General features: G+C 37.2%; 2 protein-coding genes across 3 annotated transcripts; one reads left to right on the top strand and one right to left on the bottom strand.

Annotated features, from left to right (window-relative positions):
* Positions 1-620: 620 nt before the first annotated feature.
* On the bottom strand, positions 621-9,872 carry LOC147521229 (protein argonaute 1B-like). The gene is made up of 22 exons (XM_086599762.1): positions 9,732-9,872; positions 8,342-9,205; positions 8,046-8,254; positions 7,802-7,951; positions 7,573-7,706; positions 7,133-7,242; positions 5,759-5,865; positions 5,533-5,671; positions 5,330-5,446; positions 4,932-5,039; positions 4,768-4,839; positions 4,167-4,289; positions 3,914-4,073; positions 3,454-3,713; positions 3,158-3,300; positions 3,012-3,074; positions 2,871-2,934; positions 2,381-2,516; positions 2,213-2,286; positions 2,034-2,128; positions 1,880-1,911; positions 621-1,093 (listed from the first exon to the last, which is right to left on the bottom strand). The coding sequence occupies exons 4-22, from the start codon at positions 7,885-7,887 to the stop codon at positions 876-878; spliced, it is 2,241 nt and encodes a 746-aa protein (XP_086455888.1). The 5' UTR covers positions 7,888-7,951; positions 8,046-8,254; positions 8,342-9,205; positions 9,732-9,872; the 3' UTR covers positions 621-875.
* A 7,585-nt stretch (positions 9,873-17,457) lies between these two features.
* Positions 17,458-25,502, top strand: LOC147521228 (protein argonaute PNH1-like). Of its 2 annotated transcripts, XM_086599280.1 has the most exons (23): positions 17,458-17,567; positions 17,646-17,846; positions 17,898-18,379; positions 18,458-18,774; positions 18,866-18,993; positions 19,374-19,489; positions 19,758-19,864; positions 19,984-20,116; positions 20,198-20,314; positions 21,027-21,134; positions 21,228-21,290; positions 22,070-22,192; positions 22,282-22,423; positions 23,000-23,121; positions 23,220-23,345; positions 23,508-23,605; positions 23,715-23,780; positions 24,119-24,182; positions 24,301-24,436; positions 24,595-24,668; positions 24,778-24,872; positions 24,981-25,012; positions 25,116-25,502. In XM_086599280.1, the coding sequence occupies exons 1-23, from the start codon at positions 17,501-17,503 to the stop codon at positions 25,286-25,288; spliced, it is 3,090 nt and encodes a 1,029-aa protein (XP_086455406.1). In that variant the 5' UTR covers positions 17,458-17,500; the 3' UTR covers positions 25,289-25,502. The 2 variants fall into 2 exon arrangements, with proteins under 2 accessions (XP_086455406.1, XP_086455376.1); XM_086599250.1 differs by having other exon boundaries at positions 17,646-18,379.
* Positions 25,503-25,771: the final 269 nt, after the last annotated feature.

Here is a 25,771-nt window from a genome sequence, read left to right as displayed (position 1 = left end):
GTCAGTTATTTAGACTGCTGAATCATATTTCTAAATAAAGTTTCTACAAAGATAAGACCTGGAAATATGCCCTACATTTCTGCTTGAATGGTAATCTACTTCTCTAATCTTTGTGCTAGTCATTCTCTCAGAAGACATTGGTAGTAGTCTGCCAGTGAGAAAAAATTTAGCCATGGTTCATTCCGTATTGATTACGCAACTCATTGCTTAAAACCATCGTCACTATTAACACGAGCACATGGGTTGCACATTTTTTTTTTTGACACTCATAAAAATGATTTATCCTTGACCACCATTTGGTCATTAAAAGTTTTTTTGAAACTCGTATAAAAATGATTTATCCTTGACCATTTAACGATTGCCTTGAATTGGTTGCACTTTACAAGACACTGCACCATCATTGAATCCGTATACTACGGGGGCAGTTTAATCCCAAAAGCCGAATTGAATACCTTTCTATGTCCATGCAGTGGAAAATTTTTTTTTTTTCAGATATATTACATAAATTAAAACTCCCAGAAATCAAAAAAGAGTGAGAAATTATCTTTCGCACTAACAGTTATTTAATTCCATAAACCGCCCAAAATAATCAAAAACTAGGAAGCGGTTGCACGCATGTAGATACCAATTCCCTATTTTATGGAGAGAAAATTGATATTTGAATCCCAAATCACCAAAATAATACATATAACACAGTAAACACAAGTACGCTCAGTAAAATAGATCCATCTGCCAAGAGAAATGCACACTAAAAAGATAAATAGTTTGTTGTCATCCTCTGAAAGCAATTAGCATAAGAGATGATTCCAGAGGATGAAATGAAACTGTCCACAAAAGTGATATCTGAACAAAGTAATTTTGCCAATCAGAGACATCTAGCAGTAGAACATGACTCTCTTCACATTATCTTTCAGGGATGGTAGAGGTCTCACTGCTGCTGCATTCCCTCCCTGAGCCCTTGTAGGACGGACACCAGTACCAGCACCACGACCAGCTGCTGCACCACTGCTCAACGAACCACTATCTGAGTTATCGGGCTCCATATAAAAGCGTGCTCTAAAGGCAGCCAAATGGGCATAGTATGCTGGGGGTACTGCCATAGCACAACCATACAAACATTTAATAACAATTTAAAAGCACACTATTTATCCAAATATATTATCCAAATAAGAAGAAATCTACACTATCTCAATGAAGATTTAGGATAAAATCTTGGGTTGTGTAAAAAGCATTCTAGTTGTACATTTGTGTAAAAAACATTCATTTTTTCACTAAAACCTAACTCCAGACCATTAATGACAAAAGTACATAGAGTTTGTCATTCATACAGTTCTAACTCAAAATTCTAGTTGGTTTTTAGTCATTCAAGACTATAAGTACAACTAGAATAACTACACATGAATTACACTATTTACCAACTTTTTATTTAGACTTGCAACCCCAATATAAACCTATAATTAGAGAAACACCCCCAACATTACTATTTTATTTAGACTTGTCCCCCTAATACAAACCTGGAACAAGAGAAACACCCCCATTCTAAGATAACTAAGAAAAGGTAGTTAGGACATTTCACCACGAGATAATAGAGACATTCACGGTGTGTGACTTTGGGGGGGGGGGGGGATTCTAATTTCGTTTCAAAATAGGGGTGCAGATCTATAAAACCCTAAAATCTTCCAAAATTAATACTTCAGGAAGTAGACAATTCAGGAAGAGTAGACAAACCACTGTCACCAAATTTAGAAAACTAAAGTGATTTCAAATTCAAGAATAAACTTAACGAAAAAAAACAGCCACGACTGGTGATCAAACAAGGGTAAAATGGAACTCAAGGGAATATATATATATATATATAAAAGAGATAGAGAGAGCTAACCTATGGAGACCGATCGGGTGCACCTGGCGTATCTGCAAAGGGAGGAAAATATACCAAAAACAACTCAATGACAAAGTACCAAAGTTAATTATTTTGGAGAAAGTCCACCTCTAAAGTAGTAAACAAAGAGATTCATCAAGCGAAAGTTTCATACGTGTAGCATAGGTTGTTAGTAAGAGACTGCAGCCCATCAGCACTGAAGTTGTTCTCATCCCATAAAACATGATAATGAGCTGGACGGCTTGTTCCCTTCATAGTGTACCATAACAAAACTCATCAAAAATCAAATATCAAAACAGCGAAAATTTAAAGAAAAAAGAAGAGATGTGATACCTGTATACCCGCATGGCTGCAAAGATAAAAATCGAACTCAGTAGGATGGCAGATCTTGGAGTCCACAACCGTGCCTGCATATTACAATTAAAACATATATTTCATTATAAAAGGAACATGAAGAAAGAGTTATCTCAATAGCAATGATAAAAGTGAGTAATAACATACCAGGTAATATGTTCCCACTCCTATCAATTGTACGTCGATCGTTGTGATTATTAGCAAACAACCTTGTATGGTGGCGCTTTTGAACCACAACAAATGTGACTCTGGGCTGATAGTTTGGTTCTAGAGAGGCACATGCCTAACAAAGAAACAAGTAAGATGAGAAATACCGTTACGACATTTTGTTGCAACCAAAACATGTATTCTGCTTAATCAACATAAATTTAGTTCTTAATTACAAAAATACTAACAAATAGTGGAGCATCTGTTAGATTACTTTAGACACAGATCTTTCTTAACTGTTATTATTATTTACTTTGAGAGACACAACCGCTAGCATACCTACTTCAATGATATAAATCATACAAATCAAGTCATTCTTTGCAATACTCATTCCAGAGTCAAACCCCTAAGTGGGACCTAAGCAAAATAAAAGTTAAGCACCATATCCACATTAGAGAACTGTGTGAAACATATGAGTATATGACTTTACCTTACGAATTGCATCCAGTTCATAAAGCAAGACTTGATAAAATTGTCCCTCACTGACTCCATCCCTGCAGATATGGAGAGTGCATCATTAGCATGGCATAAACAAGAGCCAAAGCAAAAGAATGTAATAAGAGGAACATACCGGTAGAATATTATTCGGGAAGGTTTTTGACCAGTAGCCTTGTGAAAAGATCTCAAAAGATCCCTGAGAGAGGGAGAGAGCTTAATTAACTTCCTCAAGATTACACATGGTACATTTCAAGTCAATTACGGTATCGATGAACATACTTAACCATTCCTCCAGTCATTGTTCCTTTTTGAGGATCCTGCCAAACTTTGTACAGATCCTGGATCAATTCCTGGCGATGGGCTTGAGCACAAACCAAACCAGCATACTTGGTGATTTCAGGCCAATCTTGAGAAGCTACAACCTATAAAAAACAAAACAAAACAACTTTTAGACAAACAATTCGTAAGAATGATATAAACGATTCATCACTCAACCAATATGTAAGGCAAGCAAACAGAACATGTTTAATCAAACCCGTTCATGGACTAAACTCAGCATATATGCAGATACTTACAGCAGCAATAGAGGGACTTGAATCTTCCCCAGGATGAGGATGAGTTACATCAGCACCAAAGATGATTGTTGGTTCATCGCTGACCACAGGTATACGTCTTGAAAGTGCATCAATGAGCACTGTGTTTCGTCCCCCGACCTTCACATTTATCTTCAAGGCTACATTTGCCAGATACTGCTTATTCATCTTAAAAACATGTTTGGTCAAGCAACATTGGGATACGAGTCCAAGGTCTGTCTCGCATATCCGCTTTAAATCACCTGCAAATACAGAGAAGAAAACCGGTACTTCAACTTCTTTACAGAGAAAACAGTTTCAACAATAAAGCTTAAAAACACTTTCATCTTAAAAAGATCCAAGCTTAAAAACACTTTGTCAGGGCAAGCTTGATATGCTGCAAACAGTTTCATCTTAAAAACACTTTATTACATAGCGAGGGAAGGAAAAGAGGGGACCATACCATATAAAGGGCCATTGTTATCAGGCAAGATAACAATCAGAAGGTCAAGCTCCCTACCCTGAAGCCTGGTCAAGGCCTCTTGGTACCGAGTCTTCAAGGCCCGTTCAACCTGGTCAGGGCGAGCTTGATATGCTGGAAGCACAGGTTCAAGCCTAAATGCCTGTACATAATCCGAACAGCATGACTTAGTAGTACAAAATCTCATAGAAGCATGAGGCCATAAACAATATATAATGGAAGTTTCACTCTTTACCATGCCAGAGACAGCACACATTTGAGCAAGCTCGTGACAAAAACCACGTGCAACAGATTCTTGCACGTTTCGTGAAAAATTAATACACATCCAGTTGTTAACGGTTCCTCCATTAACCATTTTCTGCAATTTGCAAAATATGGAAAAAAAAAATCAGATTCAGGATATATTCCTTGTCATATAACATACATAATGGGCCAAACACTCAAACCCAAACAAAATATGCAGTACAAATACTGAAATACATTGTCTCCAGAAACGTTCTTTTTAAATTTATCACACATATATATTACATTTATATTCCTCCATCAACCATTTTCTGCAATTGGCAAAAAATGGAAAAGTTTCAGATTCAGGATATATTACATGTCATATTACATACATATTAGGTCAATCCTAAACAAAATATATGGTACAAATGCTTCGTCTCTATAAACATTCTTTTTACATTTGTCATACAGATATATACCATTTAAGATTTAACACTCTAAAGATCATTTTGCACAGTACACGGAACACAGCTTTCACAAATGTTCCTAAACACGGATCAAAAATCAATACCTTAGCAGTCAAATGTTTCTACTCGTAACGAAGATAATACCTTGTTCATCATGTTCCACTGCCCAACTTGTGGAAGGCAATCCTTCTCTTTTCCAGTTTCATGATATTTAAGCTGTGACAATATTGCAACAACCAATGAACACAAGAAAGCATGAATATAAGAACGCAAACCAAAAACAGAACTCTGTTCAGAGATACACTTACCCAGGGTGCAGGCAATACACGAGCTTCGACAGCAGCAAGTTTATCACTAATTTTGATGCCAAATTCCTTGGCATAATCATCCTTATCATAAGCATTTGCCCTAACAGTCTGATAAAAAAAATCAACAAACAAACAAAACCTTTTAGAAGACAACATCTCACTTATTATTAACCACATCATGACTCTTCCCTACTACCCTCCAATGCACACAGTTTCCTCACCATATAAGCGCATTACCATAGAGAACTGTTTAGGAGCACCAAAAAAAATATGCCATTTGCGCGCGCCCAAGACTACAATTTCAAGATGATAATTAACAATTACCCATGATAGTGTGTGTGTGTGTTTTGGGGGTGGGGGTGCACATGCAGACAGAAAAATGAGTAAGCATTACACACCTTCAAAATATCCATCTCTCTGTCATAAGGACGCTGGCAAGTCACTTTCAGTAAAGCAGTAATCTGCCTCTCATTCAACCTCTTGGAATACCTTTGGCCCTCCACAATTTTACAAACCTGAAATCAAATACAATCCATCACAAACAGATTCATACACCAAAATGGGAAAGCAATGACCTCCATATGCAGGAAAAAGTATTGACCTCCATAGGCAGAAAATTTGGCCTCTGCTGACTTCCCACTTGCAGACATGGCCAATGAGTATTTTGAATGACAAAACCATAAGTTTCTTGGAAGTATTGCACCACAGATTTGATAGTACCCCTCTCATCAACGGGAAATCTATTTAAGCCAAACATGCAAATGAAACACAATCATCATATCAGAAAGTATGAGAAAATCTAGTAAATCATAACCACCAAAGCTTACGTCAACTCTCTTGTTGCCTGTGACGTTAAACCAAATATACGATACTTCCTGCGCATGTTTCCACGGTGTGTGACTTCAACCTTCACACCTCGAAGTGCCTTTTTAATCTGCCAATACCAGATAATAGTATTACAAAAGAGTCTACGACCAATGCAACATATACACTTCTAGGTTAGAGGTTTTCAAATTAGATGAAATTTTGTGGAGATGATTTTTATAGCGAGTACATCATATCCACAAAAAATAAAGTTCAAATTCATTTTCTAGGTGAAATTTTATTTACGTACTTTACTAATAGCAAGATATATATATCATGATTTTTATGGGGAGGGATCCGTTTACCATAGTTTTTTATACCATGGTTTATACCACATCCCTTTACAAGATGAGTTAAAAGCTAATATTTTGTGGATATGATCTACTAACAATGGATGGATACCCCACAAAAATTCGGCTCATTTGAAAATATCTATCCTATCTAAAAATTATTGACAACTTTGAATTTTTTTTAACAGCCCTGATTTTTCAATCATCTTTTGACATTGTTAAACATCATCAAATGAGCTGAAATTTTGTGGAAGTTGATCTTCATGGTTTGTTGGTGGATATATCCACAAAAAATTAGGTTATAGTTCGTCTTGTGGGTGACTAGCAAAGTCGGCAAAACGTTTGGGTGATGATATCAGAGGCCTGGGGCTCGAGCCCCGCTAGCATCAAAGAGTTACTGATCTCATTTAAAACAAGCTTGCATAAAAATAAAAAAAAATTGTGGAGCATGGTATAAACCATGGTATGAAATAGGACTGTCAATAGATCGGTTTGGGTCGGGTTTTGAAAAATCCAAACCCAAACCGATAAGAAAATTGAGAACCCGAAACCGAACCGATAATATTATATTTAATCCGAAACCAAACCAAACCGATAAAATATATTGCAAACTGAACCCGACCCAAACCGAAAACTATAAAATCAATTAAATTTTAAATTAAATTAATTAATTTTAACAACACAATTGATAAACATATACAAAATTAATCATAAATATTACTAAAATGCTATCTTATCGGTTCGGGTTCATATCGGTTCGGTGGAGGGCAAACCCAAACCAAACCAATATCTTATCGGTTCAGTTTCGGGTTGGTAGAGGACAAACTAAATTATAAAACCCAAACCGTTTTTTATCGGTTTGGTTCGGATCAATGATCAGGTTATCAAAACCTATTGACAGTCCTAGTATGAAACCATGGTATATTTTTATGGCAAGTATATCATATCCACAAAAAATCAAGTTTGAATTCATTTTATAGGTGAAGTTTTACTTGCATATTTTACTTTACATATATATAGCCGGAAAAGGTATATGAAAAAACAGACCTTTACACGGTCGGAATCAGACAGAGGCCTTTGGACAGCATCCCGCATCAAAAGTTGTGACACGAATTCCACAACCGGTAGTGGCTCAATAAACGCAGTGGATGACATATCTGCATGATGAGAAATCTCTTAGTATCACAAACACAAGCATCCATTCAACCACCAGGATATAGAACTAAGCCTCATCATAGGCAGAGAGACGAGATCATCAATGAACAGGCCTAGAAAGTGCATTGTTTTCTCTCTTTTTTCGATAAACTAGAAAATACATTGTTGATAACAACTTGGTAGACAATTCAGAAGTGGCAGATATATGTAATATAGTGCTAAAACTACGGAAATTATTGAACCCATGAATACAACAAATAAGACGCACAAATATATACTTTTATACAATAACATACAAGGAACTACCACAAAACTGAAATCCGTATGCTTACCAATATTCAATGACAGGCCCATCTGGGTTGGACGGATACTCTGATAAAAACCACGCCAACTCTCTAACCCCTCTCCAAGGGTCTGTCTTTTCCCCAAACTGGGATTATAAAACGACCGGCCTACAGGTGTATAACTACACAACAGAGATATTGTATTGTATTTGTCAGCGTTGAAGATTGGATAACCTTAAACAAACAGGACTGATATTACAATGGAAACGTATAATACTTTTTAGTAGGCAGTTCCCGTAAGACAATATCAAGAACTTGAAGAGCTTCCTGGGGTGCATCAGCCTGTTTTCCTTGTAAAAACATCCCTAAATGGTGCAAATCAGCTCGGGCAGCAAACTTGATGACAACCCTGAATTGTCTTTCCCTCCTGTACCACGGATTAAACATGAACAAGGTTAGACACAAAAAGCAAGGAGGCATGAAAGATATTGATAATTCAAATGTAAATAAAGCAAACCCACCTAGGAGCACCTGTTCCATCATCTTCATCAATTAAAGTTATAGAGAATTCCCTTGTAGCAAAGGGCAGAGGGCCAGCAGTATAAAGACTCTTTCGGCCATCATAAGCAGGGAGACGATTTCCAAGATGAGAGAGTCTATACAGCTTTACAAGCTCTGCTATGACAGCACGATTCACTCCCCTCGAAGTGCCTTCAGGTGAAATTGAAACCTGATGAAGATAAAAATAAAAAATAAGTACGAAGTTCAGTTATTGAAACACTAGATATACAGAAAAAGGTTAACAAATGAGCCTTACATCATACTGGTGAAGGTCTTTGTCAGGCAGCTCAGCAAAGAAATGATTTGCTTTAACAACACATTTCGTCCCATTCTTCCCCTTTCCAGGACGAAGAGGGAATCTCAAAGATTTACTTGACACAGGGGCAATTGCCTGACTTGGGGCCTCCTGGGGTTCAATGGCAAGCTGCTGAAGTTGCTGTGCAACAGCAGGAGAGCTGAGTGCAGGTGCCTGGGAAGAAGATCCAGCTTCAGTAGTTGGTTCCAGCTGGAGTAACTACACCTTCAAGTGAAACCTTGGCTTGATGCAGCTCGGGAAGCGGTGGTCCACCAGGACCACCAGTAAAACCGCCACCAACACCAACAGCACGAGGTTGTGGAACTTGCATAGGAGGTGGCTGACCTCGGCCTTGATATCCAGTAGGAAGAGCTCCAAATTGAGGTGGTGCTGCCATTCCACCTTGTGGGCTGTACCCACCATGTCCTTGAGGACCGCCAGCGTATCCTCCTCGGCCCCCTTGCTGAGGTTGAAAAGGGGCACCGCCTTGAGGGCCACCACTGTATCCTCCTCGCCCCCCTTGTTGAGGTTGAGAAGGTCCCCAACCTCTTCCACCTTGTTGCCCTGCACCACGACCACCTCCTTGCTGGAGTGGTGGATACTGTTGCTGCACTGGTGGTCCTGGACGTCCACCACCGCTCGAGGGTGGTGCTTGGGCACCTCCACGTCCACCACCACTCGAGGGTGGTGCTTGGGCACCTCCACGTCCACCACCTCTTGAGGGTGGTGCTTGGGCACCTCCACGTCCACCACCGCTCGAGGATTGTCCCTCCGAGCTCTCCTCACCACCAGTAGCCTCACTCCTCTTCTTTCTCACCATGATTGCTGCACAAAATCAACAAGTTAATAATTTAAACAAAACAACCAAAACGACTTAATGCTTGTTAGCTCCCTAAGCCTACGTAACAAGAGATTCTGACCTACCAAATTCCAAACAACCAGTCAAAGTTAACAAACCAAAATGCTCAAGCCAAAAACCAACAACAACTCTAAATGCTATATATAAAACCCTAATACTCTAAAACCCTAAATAATTTAGATCAGTGTCCTCACAACTAAAAACTCAAAATTTCAAATATTAAAAATCAAATCAAAACCCATAAAATAATCTAACTACCAACTGACCTAAAAACAAAACCCTAATTTTCCTACTTTACTTTGTCCAGCAAATCATGATCAAAATCCAAAATCCAACAAATGAACCAACTAAATCATACATCACAGTGTAAAACGACTTCACTCAAAACACTACAATCATCACAGATCGAGTTAAAAACAACACTATACACAAATGAAACCAAATCAGATCACAGAAAAAAACAAGTAATTTATAAAAACAACTATTTTTTACCTCAAAACCGCTTTTGGGAGAACTAAAACCGCTTTTCAGACTAAAGATTGGAGTGCCCTGGTAAAAAAACATAAAACGAAGAGAGAGAAAAAAAAAAATAAATAAAAGACCAGAACTCTTGGGCTTTCAATTAACACTGCTGTATTTAAAGACGAGATCTCCTCGGTACACGACAAAACACAGACGTCGCTTTCTCAAACTCATTTATTGTCATACGTGGCATTTTCTAAACGTATTATTCGTTGACGTGAGTTACGTGGCTGCCTATGTGGAGTGGACTGGTTGATGTGGAATTTTTGAGAGGGAAATGAGGGTGGGGTATTTTTGACTTTCGACATGATTTGGGCCACGGTTGGTCTCGGTATCCTGGAAGGCTGGAATAATAGAAAATGGGAAAATATAAAAAAGTGTGGTTTGACTGATTGTTTGTGGTTTGGTGTGTTTCTTTTAACACTTGATTATGTGGTTTTTATCAGTTGATTATTAGTAGACTGATTATGTGATTAGTCATTTTGTGCATGTTTTTATTCTTTTGTTTCTGTAAGTAGAATATGCGAATTTTATAAATTTTTTGAGAAGAATAATAAGTTGATTGATTGTTGGCTAAAGAATGGTTGATATAGTAGCATCTCTAATGAGGGGTGTAAATCGTATAGAGTGGAAAGTTTACATTCGAAGTGTCAAAAAAACTCTATCTAATAGGAGTGTTAAACTATTAGTTGATAGAGAGAGCGGAGAATTTCACATCTCTCTATTAGTTAATAAATAGCCCGGGAACACTTGAACACACGTCTAAACAAAACAAAAAAGTCCTATCTATTTATAAAGTCACAATTTGAAATTTTTAAATTCAGACGACACTTGAAGTAACGTCTCTCTCAATTCAAGTGTCATTCGAGTTTAAAATTAAATTATTTTACACTTCTCCGTTGAGAATAATAGATAATAAAAATTTATGAACTATAAAATAATTTGCAATTGGAGTTGTAAAATCCTAATGACATCTAAGTGGAGCTATGTGGAGATGTAATTTTACACCCCCATTGAAAATGGTCATAACAAGCTCAGAGGAGACATGATCACAATTTACAACCATTAGAGGATATACGGCAAGACGCAAAACCCCTTCGAAAGTGTTTGGGGCGTGGTTTTTTTGGCCCAGGCAAACGAATAGGAAAATTGTTTGATTCATAATTTTAACCCTGTTCAATTGGCTTGCCAAAAAAATTGTGCACCAAAGTGGATATAAAACACGCCTTTCATAAAATGATATCCATGTTATTGTGGTTGTGTAGACTCATTGTTCCTTGTTATACACGCACATTTCCTTAACCCATATAAACATGGTGCTCTATGTATACTGTGCTGGGTAGATATTAAGCAATCACCACGAATCCACGGTAGTATGGAGCAAATGAATGTGGACGTTAAATACTAAATACTTTAAGTAAACAACTAGAGGAGCTAATGCAGACAATTAAGCACAATTGTCACGAAATAGACATGGATGTGATCCCGGTACGCAATATCTCACCGAGTGAGTGGAAAAAATCCGGCTAAAGCCATGTCTACTTACCAAACGACCAATTTTTTTTCAAGGTCCCGTCACAGCAAAGTCTAGTCTTCTAACGAAGATGCACCCCTTCCTACATGCTGGGACCCATAACTTATGAACTTGGAATAGTTGACCGGCTTCAAGCCCAAATCCACAATGGCTGTTCATTTAAAGTGTACCTTAGCCGCTACTAGGCTATGCGCGCCTATGCCATGATTGCCTAGCTATTTATCTGATTGTGTTTTTTTGCTGGAATTTATCTGACTATTTGTTTGGTTTGTTCATCACTTATTCACTTCATCCTCATATAAAAAATAATAATAAAATAATTAGTAGTTTTTTTTTTTAATAACAGTATAATTTGTTTTGTTCATTGTCAATTCGTAAGTGTAATTTTGTTTATTGTTTATATATATATATTTTTAAACACACAAATAATAATAATAATACTTCTAAGTAATTAAAAAAAATTAATATTTTTTAAATATTTAGAGGGTTTGGAGAAGTCCAAACTGGTTATATTGAATGACACTAGCCCGAAAACTTATATTGCTTAGAGATTCATCAAACTTGAAGTTTATATTGTCCAAAGACTCATCAAACTCGAAAAAAACTTATCTTAAATGCTCTCGCCGATACGATTTATTTCTAACTTCGAATTTTCTTAATTTCCATCGAGATAAAAAAGTTCATAAACTCGGCTATTTTTATAATACGTCTCTTTAAAGTGAAAGTTGAATTCATAATTTCTTTTTTCTTTTCCATTCAAATTCACTAGGATTTATTCTATTTCATTTATTTTGTCCAAATCCTCATTTTCTTCTGAACAAGGAGAGGTCTTTTTAGTTATATATCCATAGTTCAAGATTTCAAAATATCCGGAATTCTGACAAATCAAAAAATTGAAATTCTGATTTTTATTCCGTTATATTTTGAGAACATTTCGAAATTTAGATTTTTTCGACTCTTAATTTGGATTTGCGAATTTCTCAAAAATCAAAATATTTGGCAGAATGCCAAACATTTCATCAAAATAACAAGTTATGGTTATATCGCATATCTTTTAAATAAACCTCTTAAAGAATTAGAAAGCCTTGTATACCGGGGATGTATGATTTGATCCAAATTTTAATTTTACATGTTCGGAATGATTTTGAAATTTCAAAAATCTAAAAAACCGAAATTCACACTATTTTGACCCATATCATATTTTGATTTCGACTAATTTCATAATCATAAATATTTTGACCTTATGCTGTTTTTTTGAAAAACAAAAATATCCAGTTGAATTATAACATTTTGTTCATAATTGTGAACCCTATAAATGACTAAAACAATACGAGGGGCCAACTTTAAGATATCACCAAATGAGTTTGAAGAGGAATTACATGATGAACTTTAAAATAGTCACAAAAATCCAGTATTTTAAAACTTCACCAACACAATTTTTTGGTATGTGTTTGTGGGCTTTGCAAAATTCAAAGGTTTCCATTAACTAAACTCTATAATAGGGGGTGGGGCAATGGGTCGAGTCAGGCTAGTCCGGCCCTAAACATTTAAAGTATTTTAGTTATTAGGGCCAGCCCGGCCCTAAAGTCCCATTAGGGCCGGGTCATAAGTCTAAATTTCAAGCCCTTATCTTACCCTAAGCCTTCTTTAACAGTTTAGGGCCGGGCCTATATATTTGATTCTTTTTACTGCATTGGTTTTAAAACTCATTTATATTACAAATTTTTTTTAAAGATTTGCAAACTCAAAGTCTCACCACTTTGAAATTTGAATAACAACTAATCTAGTAATAATTATTGATAAGTCCAACAATTTAAAATGCATATCCACAATCTAATAAACTGAAGTACATAGAGACTCATATTTATATTTCAAAATTACAACTAAAATGCACAAGACACATTTTGGAATGAGCTTTCACTGACATAAATCTGTTATTTCTTGTACTCAAATCTCACCAAAATTACATTTAACATTGAAGAACACAAAGACAAATAAGAGTATGGAATGAATTTTTACTGACGTCAACCTATTTTTCATTAGGCTAGTGCCCAGTGCTCATTATTGTTCTTGGCGACTATGTTAGACTGGGAGTTGTGAGATGTACGTGAGTTGTGAGATAGAAACAATTAGGTTTACAAGTTTTTATGATATAAGACAAGTTATTATAAGTACACACATGGTAAGTGATAAATTACAAATGACAGTGTTATTTTAATTGAAAATATGTAACAAGGAGTTGGATAGTTTTAGTTGTGTATTTTACAGTGAAATTATAAACTAGGGCTTGGTTAGGGTCGGGCCTATGTTTCAGAATCTTAGCCCTGACCCTGCCTTAGAAGGCATTAGGGCTGGATCGGTCCTACCCTAAACTATGTGAGGACTTTATAGGGCTTAGAGTCGGGTCGGTCAAGACTGGGTTAGGGTCAAAACTTCAAAACACGTGAATGTTTTCAATTCCATCAGTAGGGGGCTGATGTGGAGAATAGGGAAATGCACCACCACCTCCATTCTGAAGGATCCCTGGCTTAAGTGTCTTAATAACCATGTGACACTGGAAGAGTTGGGGGTGGTGGATGACTCCCTAAATAATCTTCATGTATCTGACCTCTTTATGGCAGATGGTAGTAGCTGGGACCTTGCTAAGCTCAACCAATGTTTCCACCTTTTCTTAAGTCAGTTGATGCAGGAGATTGTGGTTAGACCTGATACTGCCCTAGCTGACAAAATGGTGTGGGCTATGGAAAAGTCTGGGAAGCGTACTGTCAAGTCTGCTTATGATTTCCTCAAAAACAATAAATGTGAGATGGGGCAAAGCTCTAATGTAAACTACAAAACTATCAAGCATATGTGGCCAGCTCCTCTGCCATATTCTCTGCAGATGTTTATCTGGAAAGTGTACATGCACGTGCTGCCTTTGGGAGATAGGTTAACTGAAAAGAACATGAAAGGGGACTTCTCTTGCCCCTTTTGCAGTAAGGAATTAGAAACAGCATAACATTTTTTTTTCACATGTGATTGGACTCAAATAGTTTGGTTCAGCTCCCAAGTGGGGCCGAGAATAACTCCAACACAGCAGCCTCATAGCTTGAGGGGCAGAATGGAGCTCTACCTATCTTGGTGCAATAGCAAGGACAGGGACCTATGTCTGGCTGGGACTCATATTATGTACCTGCTTCAACATATATGGAGGTCCAGAAATGAGATGAAATTTGAAAAAAGGACTGCTAATAGAGACCGCATCATCAGACATAGCAGAATACTAGCAGACAAATGCTATGAATCCTTAAGAGAATAATCCTTTATATCTCAAACTCTCATCAATTGTTCTAAGAACTCAATAGATAAGTTGTTTTATGAAATTCCAAATGACAGCATTGTGATTAGGTTTGATGCTTCTTATAATAGGAACTCATGATGGGCTGGAGCTGGAGCAATTGCTAGTAAATATGAATGGTTGGAGCAAAGGAGCCAAGGTTTAAGGCTCGTGGATATTGGGGAAGCGAGAAATGGGAGCAAATGGGGAGTCCGGAGGTGGCTATCTTACCGGCAAGGCAACTTAACTATGATAGATATGTTGTAGGGGATAACTTGGGAAGAATGAAGGCGCCCAAGGGGAAGATGTCCTTGGCACCGGAAGTGCCGAGTCCCACATTTTGTTCTTAGTTCAAGTTTTTAACTCTTAGGGGTGTTTGGATCCTATTTATTTATTGCTAAAAGTGTTTATTAGTGAAAAAACATTTTTTGAAAAATAAATGTGTTTGGTTTCTATTTAAAAAAAATAGTTTTTCATCCAAAAAAACACTTTTTGGTCCCAAAAACTTGTTTTATGATAATTAGGTAAAACTTGTTTTTAAGTTAAAAAACTATTTTTCTTTGAAGGAAACACTTTTTGAGCTAAAGGCAAATGAACTCCCCTGATGTTTTAGACTTTTAGTGATTTATCTTGAAGATATCTTAAAATATATCGGTAAACATAAAACTGAAATCGATTTGATAAAATAGTTTTTAAGAAAAGTCACAACCAAACACGTTTATTGAAAAACTGTTTTTAGAATAAATACTTTTTCATAAAAGTGTTTTTTAAGAAAAAATACTTTTTTGAAAAAATGAGAACCAAACACCCACTTATACTTTTAACTGGATCAGTCGGGTTTTTAATGGGGATGCAGACTCTCTAGCGAAATGGGCTTACCATCAGCCGGGAAGCTCTGCTCTTCTGAAGTGTATGGTCGACAACTTCTGTTTTCCTTTTCACCTTTAGGTGGGTTAATTTTAAGGCTAAATCTATGGTGCGCGAGATGTATGGTGCGCCATTACATCTCAGCCACTCATACTAAGAAGTGCGTGTGTATTTAATAGCAAAAGTACTGATCCAAAGGCCCATATTACCTGCGAACTGAAGACATGCTCTAATTTTAAGACAGTAAGTTTACATCGAAAAAAAAAAAAGGAATCAGTAAGCATCAAAAATTCAAAACACGTGAATGTGCTGGGTGCCTGGGTCACGAATGCCGATTGCCAGCCCAAGATTTCTGGGAGAGCGACTGAAATTTGTGCCTTTCAAGGATTGAATGACTGACGTGGAATCTTACACAGATGAGGTTACAAAAGGTTGATGTTGTGGGTCCCGTATGAGAGTGATACCTAACGGTTCCTCTCTTCCCTAGATGGTGTGTCTAATGATCACTGGTCAACCAAGTCTTTTTGAAAGTGTTGTCGCGTCATAAACCGTACGGGCGGTAATTGCAAAGTTTGCCACAATGTCACATCACTGTACAAGCAATCTGATTCGTCAATTGAACGGTGAGATGGGAAGTGAGCGTGATCGCACTTTGCTTGATGATAAGGTATGCAAAAAATGCAAAGTGCCCCTAAAATAATCAAATTGTCCGAAGTTAAATTTGCATCCTATTGCTTTCTAAATTACGTGCAACTTACAATCAAAGGCGCATTTTGGAAAAAATAACAAAAAACCAAACAAAGTAATATCCGTTTTGTCGGTCAAGAAATGATCCAAAAAGCCACATTCAAGCCAGAGTGCTAAACTGTGCGCCAAAGTTTTGTTAACACAATTGCACACCAATATCACTAATTATGTTGATTGATAGATACATTTTTTTTTTTGCTGAACAGTTGATGGATACACTGCATCCAACTTGTTTGCTAAATGATTTGAACCAACTGACCCTTCAAATAGGGGGTGGAAGTCGAGCTTATTGAGCCCAACGTTATTACAGTTAAGCACTTGGCTTGTTTATTAGACGAGTTGCTCAAGCTTGGTTAGTATACATGTTCACTTGGCACATACATAAGATGCCCTAAACTTTCATGTTGAGTTGGCCTTTTCTAATAGACCGAGATATGATATGACTAAATGCCACATCATTAAATTCGCAAAAAAATTATTTTGTTGTGGCAGTCTTGATTTTTTTTTCTTCCTGACAAAGGAAAGCAAAGAACCTCTTTGTAAAAAAGTTCATTTTCTTCACGACGAAGGAAAACATCGAATGGACACAATCCTTCGTGACAAAGGAAAACAAAGAACCTCTTTCTAAAATTAATTTTCTTCATGACCAAGGAATAAAATGGACACAAAATCCGTCCGTCGTGATTGGCTATCCCCTAAAGATTAAAGAAGCAAACCCAGGATCATTCTTCTTATTTTTTTTTAGTAGTTACCAATATAAAATATTATTTTTTGGTAACTAATAAAAATTATATATATATTAAATCGAAGAGTCCGGTTTTTCTATAACTGGATATAGAGATTTATCTCTATAACCGTGTTATTGCACTGTTAAATCTGTGCCGAGATACACGACACACAAATGTGGAGGTCAAAGTGTGTATTTCGAGACCATCAACGGGCAATAACCGGACTCTAAACCGACACTAACCATGTTTAAATAGCCATATTAATCATGACTCCAAAGCATACAAGGGGTATTAACGAGACATCAAGAAACAATAAACACTAGTTACCAAAGACAAACCCCCACTAATGCGATTCCGCGTCACTATCTTAACCATATGTAAATCAGTTACTAAACGATACGTATTCTCGACTTTTACGCTTCCTCATTCTAGAAAGTTCTTAATTTCGTTTTATAAACAGGCACAAACCATACTCCTCACTTCTTGCACTCAGTAGTGAAGAAAAACGAAAAACACTTTCTTGTTTTCATCTCTCTTTTTTTTCGTCATGTCTCACCAAGACCAGTTTCAACGCGGTGGTCGTAGTAGTAGTAGTGGTTATCAACATGGAAGAGGTCGTCACAGTTATGGAGATGATGGTCGTGGTAGTGGTAGTGGTAGTGGTAGTGGTAGTGGTTATCAACATGGAAGAGGTCGTCACAGTTATGGAGATGGTGGTCGTGGTAGTGGTAGTGGACGTGGTTATAACAACGATCGAGGTGGCTTCTCAAATGATCGCGGCGGTCGTAGTGGGCCCATGAACGATCGAGGTGGCTTCTCAAATGATCGTGGCGGGTCCATGCACAATCGGGGTGGCTTCTCAAGTGATCGCGGCGGGTCCATGCACAATCGGGGTGGCTTCTCAAATGATCGTGGCGGTCATAGTGGGCCCATAAACGATCGAGGTGGCTTCTCAAATGATCGTGGCGGGCCAATATACAATCGAGGTGGCTTCTCAAATGTTCGCGGCGGTCGTAGTGGGCCCATGAACGATCGAGGTGGCTTCTCAAATTATCACGGCGGTCGTGCAGGCCCCTCGAATTATGGTGGTCGTGGTTGGCCGTCAAATAATAGGGGCCGTGGAGGTGGCCGTGGTTGTTTTTGGATCAAGAATAATGATCCTCAATATGGAAGTAAGAAAGAAAGAATTTTGTCTAGTGGTACTACTATTACTAGTAATCCCGATCTGCACCAAGCGAATAAAACATCTTCATTTGAAGTTGGTTCTTCATCAAACTTGAAGTTGGTTCAAGAATTGAGCGGAGAAGAATCATCACAGATTCCTAGGCGACCTGGTTTTGGTACACTAGGAAGACGTTATAAAGTGAGAACAAATCATTTCATGCTAGAATTATGCCCACCACTCCCACAAATTTATCAGTACCATGTAAGTATCATTTTTCTTTAATGTTATATTTTCAGTTGATTGAGTTTTATATAAATGTTATTTTTTTAAAATAATTAGGTGGAAATTACTCCTGCAACAACGGTGAAAAAGCTTAATAGACTGGTGATGAGAAATTTGGAAGAAGCATATAAGCAAAGTGATATTGGGAATATATTGTTAGCTTATGATGGTCAGAAATGCATCTATACGGCGAAATTGCTTCCGTTTATATCTAAAGTTTTCAAGGTTGTTGTCCCTAATGAGAGAGGTGTTAGTAGAGAATTTCAAGTGACAATCCATTGGGTTTATGATATTGATTTGGTTGGCGAGAATAAGAAATCTCTTGTAGCTATTCGGGCCCTTGATATTGTTTTGAGTCAAACACCAAATGCTAGGTAATTCGCTGTTGTTGATTTATTTGTCAGAGTGTAGGATGTTTTTGCACATTTAGTTTGATTTAAAAGTTATATTGAATTCGGTTTGCAGATATATTCCTGTGAAGCGATCATTCTTTTCTGATGTTTTTATTGCGAATATCGGTGAGGGGTTGCAAGCCTGGAGGGGGTTTTTCCAAAGTGTACGCCCCATTCAAAACGGTTTATCAGTCAACGTTGGTAAGCTCAATTTCGTTCGGTAGCCCACATCACATAATCCATTAGTTTTCTTTCCCCTGTTTTCTTTCTATGTTCATCACTGGCCTCAGTTGAATTATATCATGAAAAAATGGATCAAAATAATGGCATTTTGAATTTGAACATAAGAAAATGCTATTGTTTTCTTTTCTTGAAGTGTCTGCCAAATTTGCTTTTCGCATGCTATGTGTTCACATTTTGCAGTAATCAACGAGAAGAGTGGCTTGGTGTACAAGCAACTTCATTTGTCATTTCATTTGTTATATGTTGAATTTGGTATAGATAATGGGCAGTCCCATTTTTTCTTAGGTTTGCAGAAGACATAGATTACTGATAATGTTATTTATCATTGTTTTTTCCAGATGTTTCATCTGCTGTCTTTGTTGAGCCACTCATGGTGACTGAATTTGTTAAAGAAGTATTGAACATCCACGTGTTGCCCAGGAATAGAACACTGTGTGATGAGGAAAGATTTAAGGTTAACTTCCTACCCAACCTTGAATTTGATTCTCTGGTGTATTCGGTATTACTATATGGTCATGAGTTTATGTATTGTGGAGCTTACAATTGGACTCACTCTTTTGTTTTGTTTATTTCATCCGGTTCTACATATGATGGGTTGATTAGTATTTGTAAGCTTGAATTTTACATTCCTCTCACTTCAAATTAGACTTCATAGATTATTAAACAATTCTTATTATCTTTGGTTTATATAATTGATATGTTTGTTGGTTATTGATTGATAGGTAAGAAAGGCTCTTAAAGGTCTAAAGATCGAAGTTACACATCGTGGGAACCTTCGTCGAAAATATACAGTATCTGGTGTAACAAGAGAGCCTACTAAAGAATTAATGTAAATAATCTTGTTATGATATCGAAATTTAATCTCATATGACTTTTTTTTGTATGAATATATGTGTTTTTCACATTACTTATTCATTTCTTTGCTTGACGAAACTTCACTGTTAACAGGTTCCCTGTGGGTGATGGTGGACATATGAAATATGTTGTTGAGCATTTCCGTGAGACGTACCATATAAATATTGAGTATGCCTCGTTGCCTTGTTTGCAAGTGGGCAGTAAAGCAACTTGGTTACCAATGGAGGTCAACACATGCGCACTATACTTTGCACATGCTTGAATTTTTCTTAACTCCTTGGTGATTTTGCTACAATGGCCATTTCAGGTTTGCAAGATTGTTGGTGGTCAAAGGTATACCAAGCGGTTGAATGCAAAGCAAACTGGTAATTTGGTTAAGTTAAACAGCCTGAAACCAATGAAGCGCGAGGAAGAAATTATAGAGGTAAACGCTTAAATCCTTGTACAATATTTTCCAACTTAATGTTTGTTACAATTCATTAAATACAGCATATTATCTGTCTGTAATTTTTTCAAAACCTTCTTGTAGTGTACTTTAACTAGTTTGTTGATCTCTTAGTGGCATTAGCTGTTGTCAGTTACTCTGTTTTACCATGTGAAAAAGAGAGAATATTGGAGTTTCTTTACTCTACGTAGTTGAACACATCATGGCTTGGGTTTTCTGAAGCTAAACGCTTTTCGTGTGTGTCCATCAAATTGGACACTACTTTTGCTAAAACTGAGTTTTTGATAACAAAGATTACAAATTTGGTAACAAAGCCTTAAACGTCTCTGCTCTTTGAGAAAATTCAACACCCATAGTGAGCTTTGGGCCTTGGGGCTAAGTGGGGTTGTGGAGGTGGATCTTTACAACTTACAGCCATTATAATCCAACTAAGGACGCTATAAGTATTCTGTGGGTGCAATCCAACTCTATATATCCGAGATGGATCTATTTACCTTTTTCTTTTTGGCCTTATTGGTCTTGATATCTTAGCCGGGTAACCTACGTCTGTCTTGGTTATTAGTAGTTTGTCTTTGCTATGTGAAACACCCAGTATTTGGTAAATGCATTTACCCATTTTGTTTAGATTTTTTTGGTGCTCAAATTTTACAATTGATTAAAAATTCCTAGTTTTGTTTCCATATGTGCTCAGTTGGTCCGTGATAGTAATTATCTCGAAGATGAATATGCCAAAGAATTTGGTATTAGAATAAGTGAGGATCCTACTTATGCGGAAGCGCGCCTACTGCCTCCACCACTGGTTAGTTGACTTATCTTTTCACCTCCAAATTTTTTCGCGATATAGAACGTAATTGTTCTATATCCATGTCTCATGAATCGTTGTATCACACAGCTAAATTACCATGATGGTACTTCATGTCGGCCAACATCAGGACAGTGGAACATGACGGGAAAGGTATTTTCCGATTATAAGCTAAAACCAAGTAATCATTTACATTAATGCGACTTGACTTTGAATGAAAGCGGATATCTCTCTTAGTGTAAAAGGGGATAATTAGTGCATATGTTTTGGCTTGTGTGTGTGTATGTGGTTCCTTCTGCTGATTGCTGTCTGTTTCTGTGCACATGTCTTTTGAACATGGTATCTGAGTGGTTGATCCACGCAAGGCACAAAGTATCCATACTGTCTGACATATTGTACAGTAAGATTTACATAATGGAAATCTGAAAAGATCTGCCATTATATCCTTGGTCTTGGGATATTTTGAAAAAACAGTGATATCACTGGGTTCCCAAATTTTTTATTAGACCTACGGTCCCATCGGTATAATGTTGCTACACCTCTCCATCATGCTTCGAAGTGAAGTGGCCCTCAGCAGTAATATTTGATAGGTGTTGGCTTGTGACATTCTTTTTAGGTTTTTAAGTTGCTCATGACATCAACCTACGATTGACTGAGTTTTTTTCCTTTTCTTATTTTTGGTCTATATATGTTGTATTATAATGTTTTTGGCTAATTAAAGGCATCAAAAATTTAATAGTGCATTTCTCCCCATTGCTGTGTATGCATTGTATCCTTCAGTTATTTAACAGTTTTTCATACTTCCTTTTCCTAAAGTTCGCAAACCATAGCTGCTTGTATCTCTTGCTTGGAGAGTTGATTTTATGAAAATATTTGATTGTTTAAATGATTGGTGGTGTAGCAATTAGATTTATGTTTCTTGTTAAATACAGAAATTGTTTGAAGGGGCAACTGTGAACTCCTGGACCTACCTTAACTTTGCCCCAAATGTCCGAAAGGAAGTTGCTGACGAATTTTGCAGGAAGCTTACAGATTCTTGCTGCACTCACGGCATGGTATGACTCATGTGGTTTCTTTTTTGTATTAATTTGTTTAAAATTCTTTTTCGGGGAATATTAATCTGTCCATCCATTGTTTCATTTAGGTATTCAATCATAATCCAGAAATTCCACCATACTCGGCTTCCCCGGTACGAGTGGCAGAAGAGCTGTACAAGCTGAAGGACAAAAAACAACTTGATTTACTGATTGTAATTTTACCCGAAGAGAATAATGGCCCTATTTATGGTACATACAATACTTGATTTGCTTCTGTAGCCAAGAAAAATAGTAACGTTACATGTTTTTTTTTTAAATGTTGTCATTGATATACCTGTGCCTTGATTGTCCGTTACTTTTGACATATGGCAATTTAAGTTTTTACAAGTTCCTTTGGGATGTTGGAGTTTTTGAAAATATATGATCATTCACATATTTCATTTTTTTTCCCCAACACTAAATCTTGTCCACTGATAATAAATGTATGCCAAACAACCTGACTAATTTGGCCACTCACTAGAACTGTGGAGTCTAGACAAGTGTCAGTGATTAACCAACAATAATTTTTTCTGAACTTGTCAAACTACTGTTATTTTTTTCGTAAATGTTGTCAAACTATTGTGGCCACTTTCATTTACTGTCTTTGTATTGAAGGGCCTGTACTCTAGATTTAGTGTAACATTTGTTATGTACAAAACTCGCTCCAAACAGGAAATTTATAGTTTCATTTTTTTGTCCTACCTTCTACGTCTGTGGCTAGTGAAAAATGCTCTACTTATTACCCAATTTTGCCCTTGTTCACCAAACTCTTGCTGAAATTTTCAGGAGAAGTTAAGAGGATTTGTGAGACAGAACTTGGACTTGTCTCACAGTGCCTCTTGGCTGGTACCGTGCAAAAAATGCATCCGCAAACTCTGGCAAACATTGTTCTGAAGATAAATGTGAAGGTTTGGAACACCACCCCCTCCCCCAACACTTCTATGTGTTTCTTTAGATTTTATTGCCTCCTTGATTTTTATGAGATCCCTACTGTTTCATGTGAAAGGTTGGTGGAGTTAACACGGTGATTAAGGATGAAATTGATAAGGTCACTGACATACGAACTATAATTTTTGGGGCTGATGTTACTCATCCTAATCCTGGCGACGATTCAAGCCCATCTATTGCAGCTGTAAGTTGTTTGATCTCCATCAGAACCCCAGCCTTTTTGTCCTTTTTCCTTTCCTTTGCAGTTAGGTTGATTCAAGCCCATCTATTGCAGCAGGAAGTTGTAGAATGGTGATTCTGCTATCTAAAAGTCTCATTTAATAGCCCTTGATGTGATTATCTGCAGGTCGTGGCTTCTCAAAACTGGCCACATGTCACAAACTATGTTCCTATATTTTCTACACAGCAGAAGGAAATTATCCTAGATCTGCGTAGAATGATCAGGTAGGTTTTGTTCTTTTGTCAAATTGGAGTATTACAAGTTTTTCAGGGTCAAGTGCTTCGTATTGACCATCTTCTTAGGGAACTTGTCTGACATACTTTAAATATGTAGGGAACATCTTCGCTCTTTTGTGGAAAATAACAAACAGATGAAGCCTGAACGGATCATTTTCTACAGGTACCTGGATTGAGCTGTTGTAAGATTTGCATTAGTTTCGTGCGACAGTTTACTTTTAATTGATACTTGATGAACAAGCTAGCATAAAAAATGCCAAGATTTTTTTAGCCTACAATGATTAAAAGTAGGAATGAATGATAATCATCGCATATTAGGTTTACATTTGACTGCATAGAAGGAATATAAGCATGTAAACACTTACAACTTTAAGTCCTGCATTCCATAATTACCGTATACAACTTGAAGTTAAGAGTCTGTTCAATGCTTGTCATTATTCTCTCACATTGGCCGCTTGCTTCCCGCTGCATGTTAAGCCTCGTTATTTTTCTTCACTGTAGAGATGGTGTTAGCGAAGGTCAGTTCAGTCAAGTCCGCAAGTATGAACTAACAGCTATTGAAGAGGTAAGGGCTAGACTTGATCTCTTTGAACATGTTCACTAGTGGTTCCTCAGTTAATGTTATTTAAGTACAGATTTGTATCAACTATTGGTTCCTCACCCGTTTCTTAATCTGGTCACAGGCATGGTTAGATGAATTTAAAAAGTTTGATGTGCCAGTGCCACCAATAACATTTGTGGTGGTGCAAAAACGCCATCATACAAAGTTGTTTCCAGCCAACCATAACGATGCTGATAAGAGTGGAAACGTACGTCCTGGTAAGATGTTCTTTTCTGTTTAGTTTCTACTTTGTCTTCAATTATAGATGGCTAACTTTTCTTCATTTTTACGATTATTCCCCGGCTGATTAGATCTGTAATGTTTATTTTTGTTGGAAATTTGAGAGTTAAGACTTGTGTCATTTCTTTTTGTACAGGAACCGTTGTGGATTCAGATATCTGTCATCCTCGTGACTTCGACTTCTACTTATGCAGCCATACTGGTATTCAGGTATTCATGTTTAGGTTAACGAGGAAATTGATGCATGATGTTCAATTTTAAGTTTGTATTCTTTATATTCATTGATGATGATGATGATATTGGTTTTGCGGTGCTGAAGGGTACAAGTCGTCCTGCTCACTACCATGTTTTGCGGGATGATAATGAGTTCACACCAGATCAGCTTTACACTTTGACAAATGGTCTATGTTACATGTATGTATTTGTTTCCCTGCATTCTGTTTGTTTTCTGGCTAGGCACTGTAGTCTCATAATATACAAATTTCTTGTTTTTGGTCAATAATTGTTTTTTCCGTTGTGTAGATATGCAAGGTGCACTCGATCTGTTTCATATGGTAAGCAGCTCATCCAGACTTTGTTAGGATCTGGGGTGTGTTTGTTACTTGTATGCAAAATCTGTAATGACTTTGGTTTGGGCTTGTTTTAATGGTTTAACAGCGGCACCAGCATATTATGCTCATCTAGCTGCTTATCGCGCACGATGTTACTTAACTGACGATTCAGTTTCCGATGAAACCTCAGTCAGGAGCAGCAGCACTAGTAATCCTGCCGACGTCAGACAGCTTCCAAGTCTCTGTAATAATTTGAAGAACTTGCTGTATTACTGTTGAGTGTCCAATCATTGGAATCAGTAATTCAGGCTATTCGTAACTCTGTTTTCATGTTAAACAGGTTTAAAAGCATCAGTGATGTTTTGCAGCTCTTTGGAGTCTATGCTAATCAGCTTATTGTATAACTATAATAAACCTTTCAATAATGGTCTGTTTTCGTCCTATGTAAATGGTTTGACTTAATAGGATCTTGGACTTAATGGATTTCTTGGAAGTTTGTGCGTAACTGGGACTCTTTTCGTTTTTGTTTTTGTACTGTAATTCCCAGCCATTTCTCCAGTGTCGTTGTAATTCGTCTCTCTTGTTTCTCAAATCCGACAAATGTAGGTTGATTGAGTACTGGAGCCCGTTACTTATTTGCATGAAGCCATCTCAAAGTGAACCTCATCACGGAAAACCATGAGTTGGCTGTGTTTCTTGGTGAATATCTCCCTGCAATGGAGTTCATTTCCCAAAAATCAACAGATTTGAATATATCTAATC

Source organism: Coptis chinensis, chromosome 1, assembly GCF_015680905.1.
Source record: "Coptis chinensis isolate HL-2020 chromosome 1, ASM1568090v1, whole genome shotgun sequence".
Classification (NCBI taxonomy): domain Eukaryota; kingdom Viridiplantae; phylum Streptophyta; class Magnoliopsida; order Ranunculales; family Ranunculaceae; genus Coptis; species Coptis chinensis.
The sequence above is the reverse complement of the archived record's forward strand: the minus strand, read 5'-3'. Positions and strand labels throughout refer to the sequence as shown.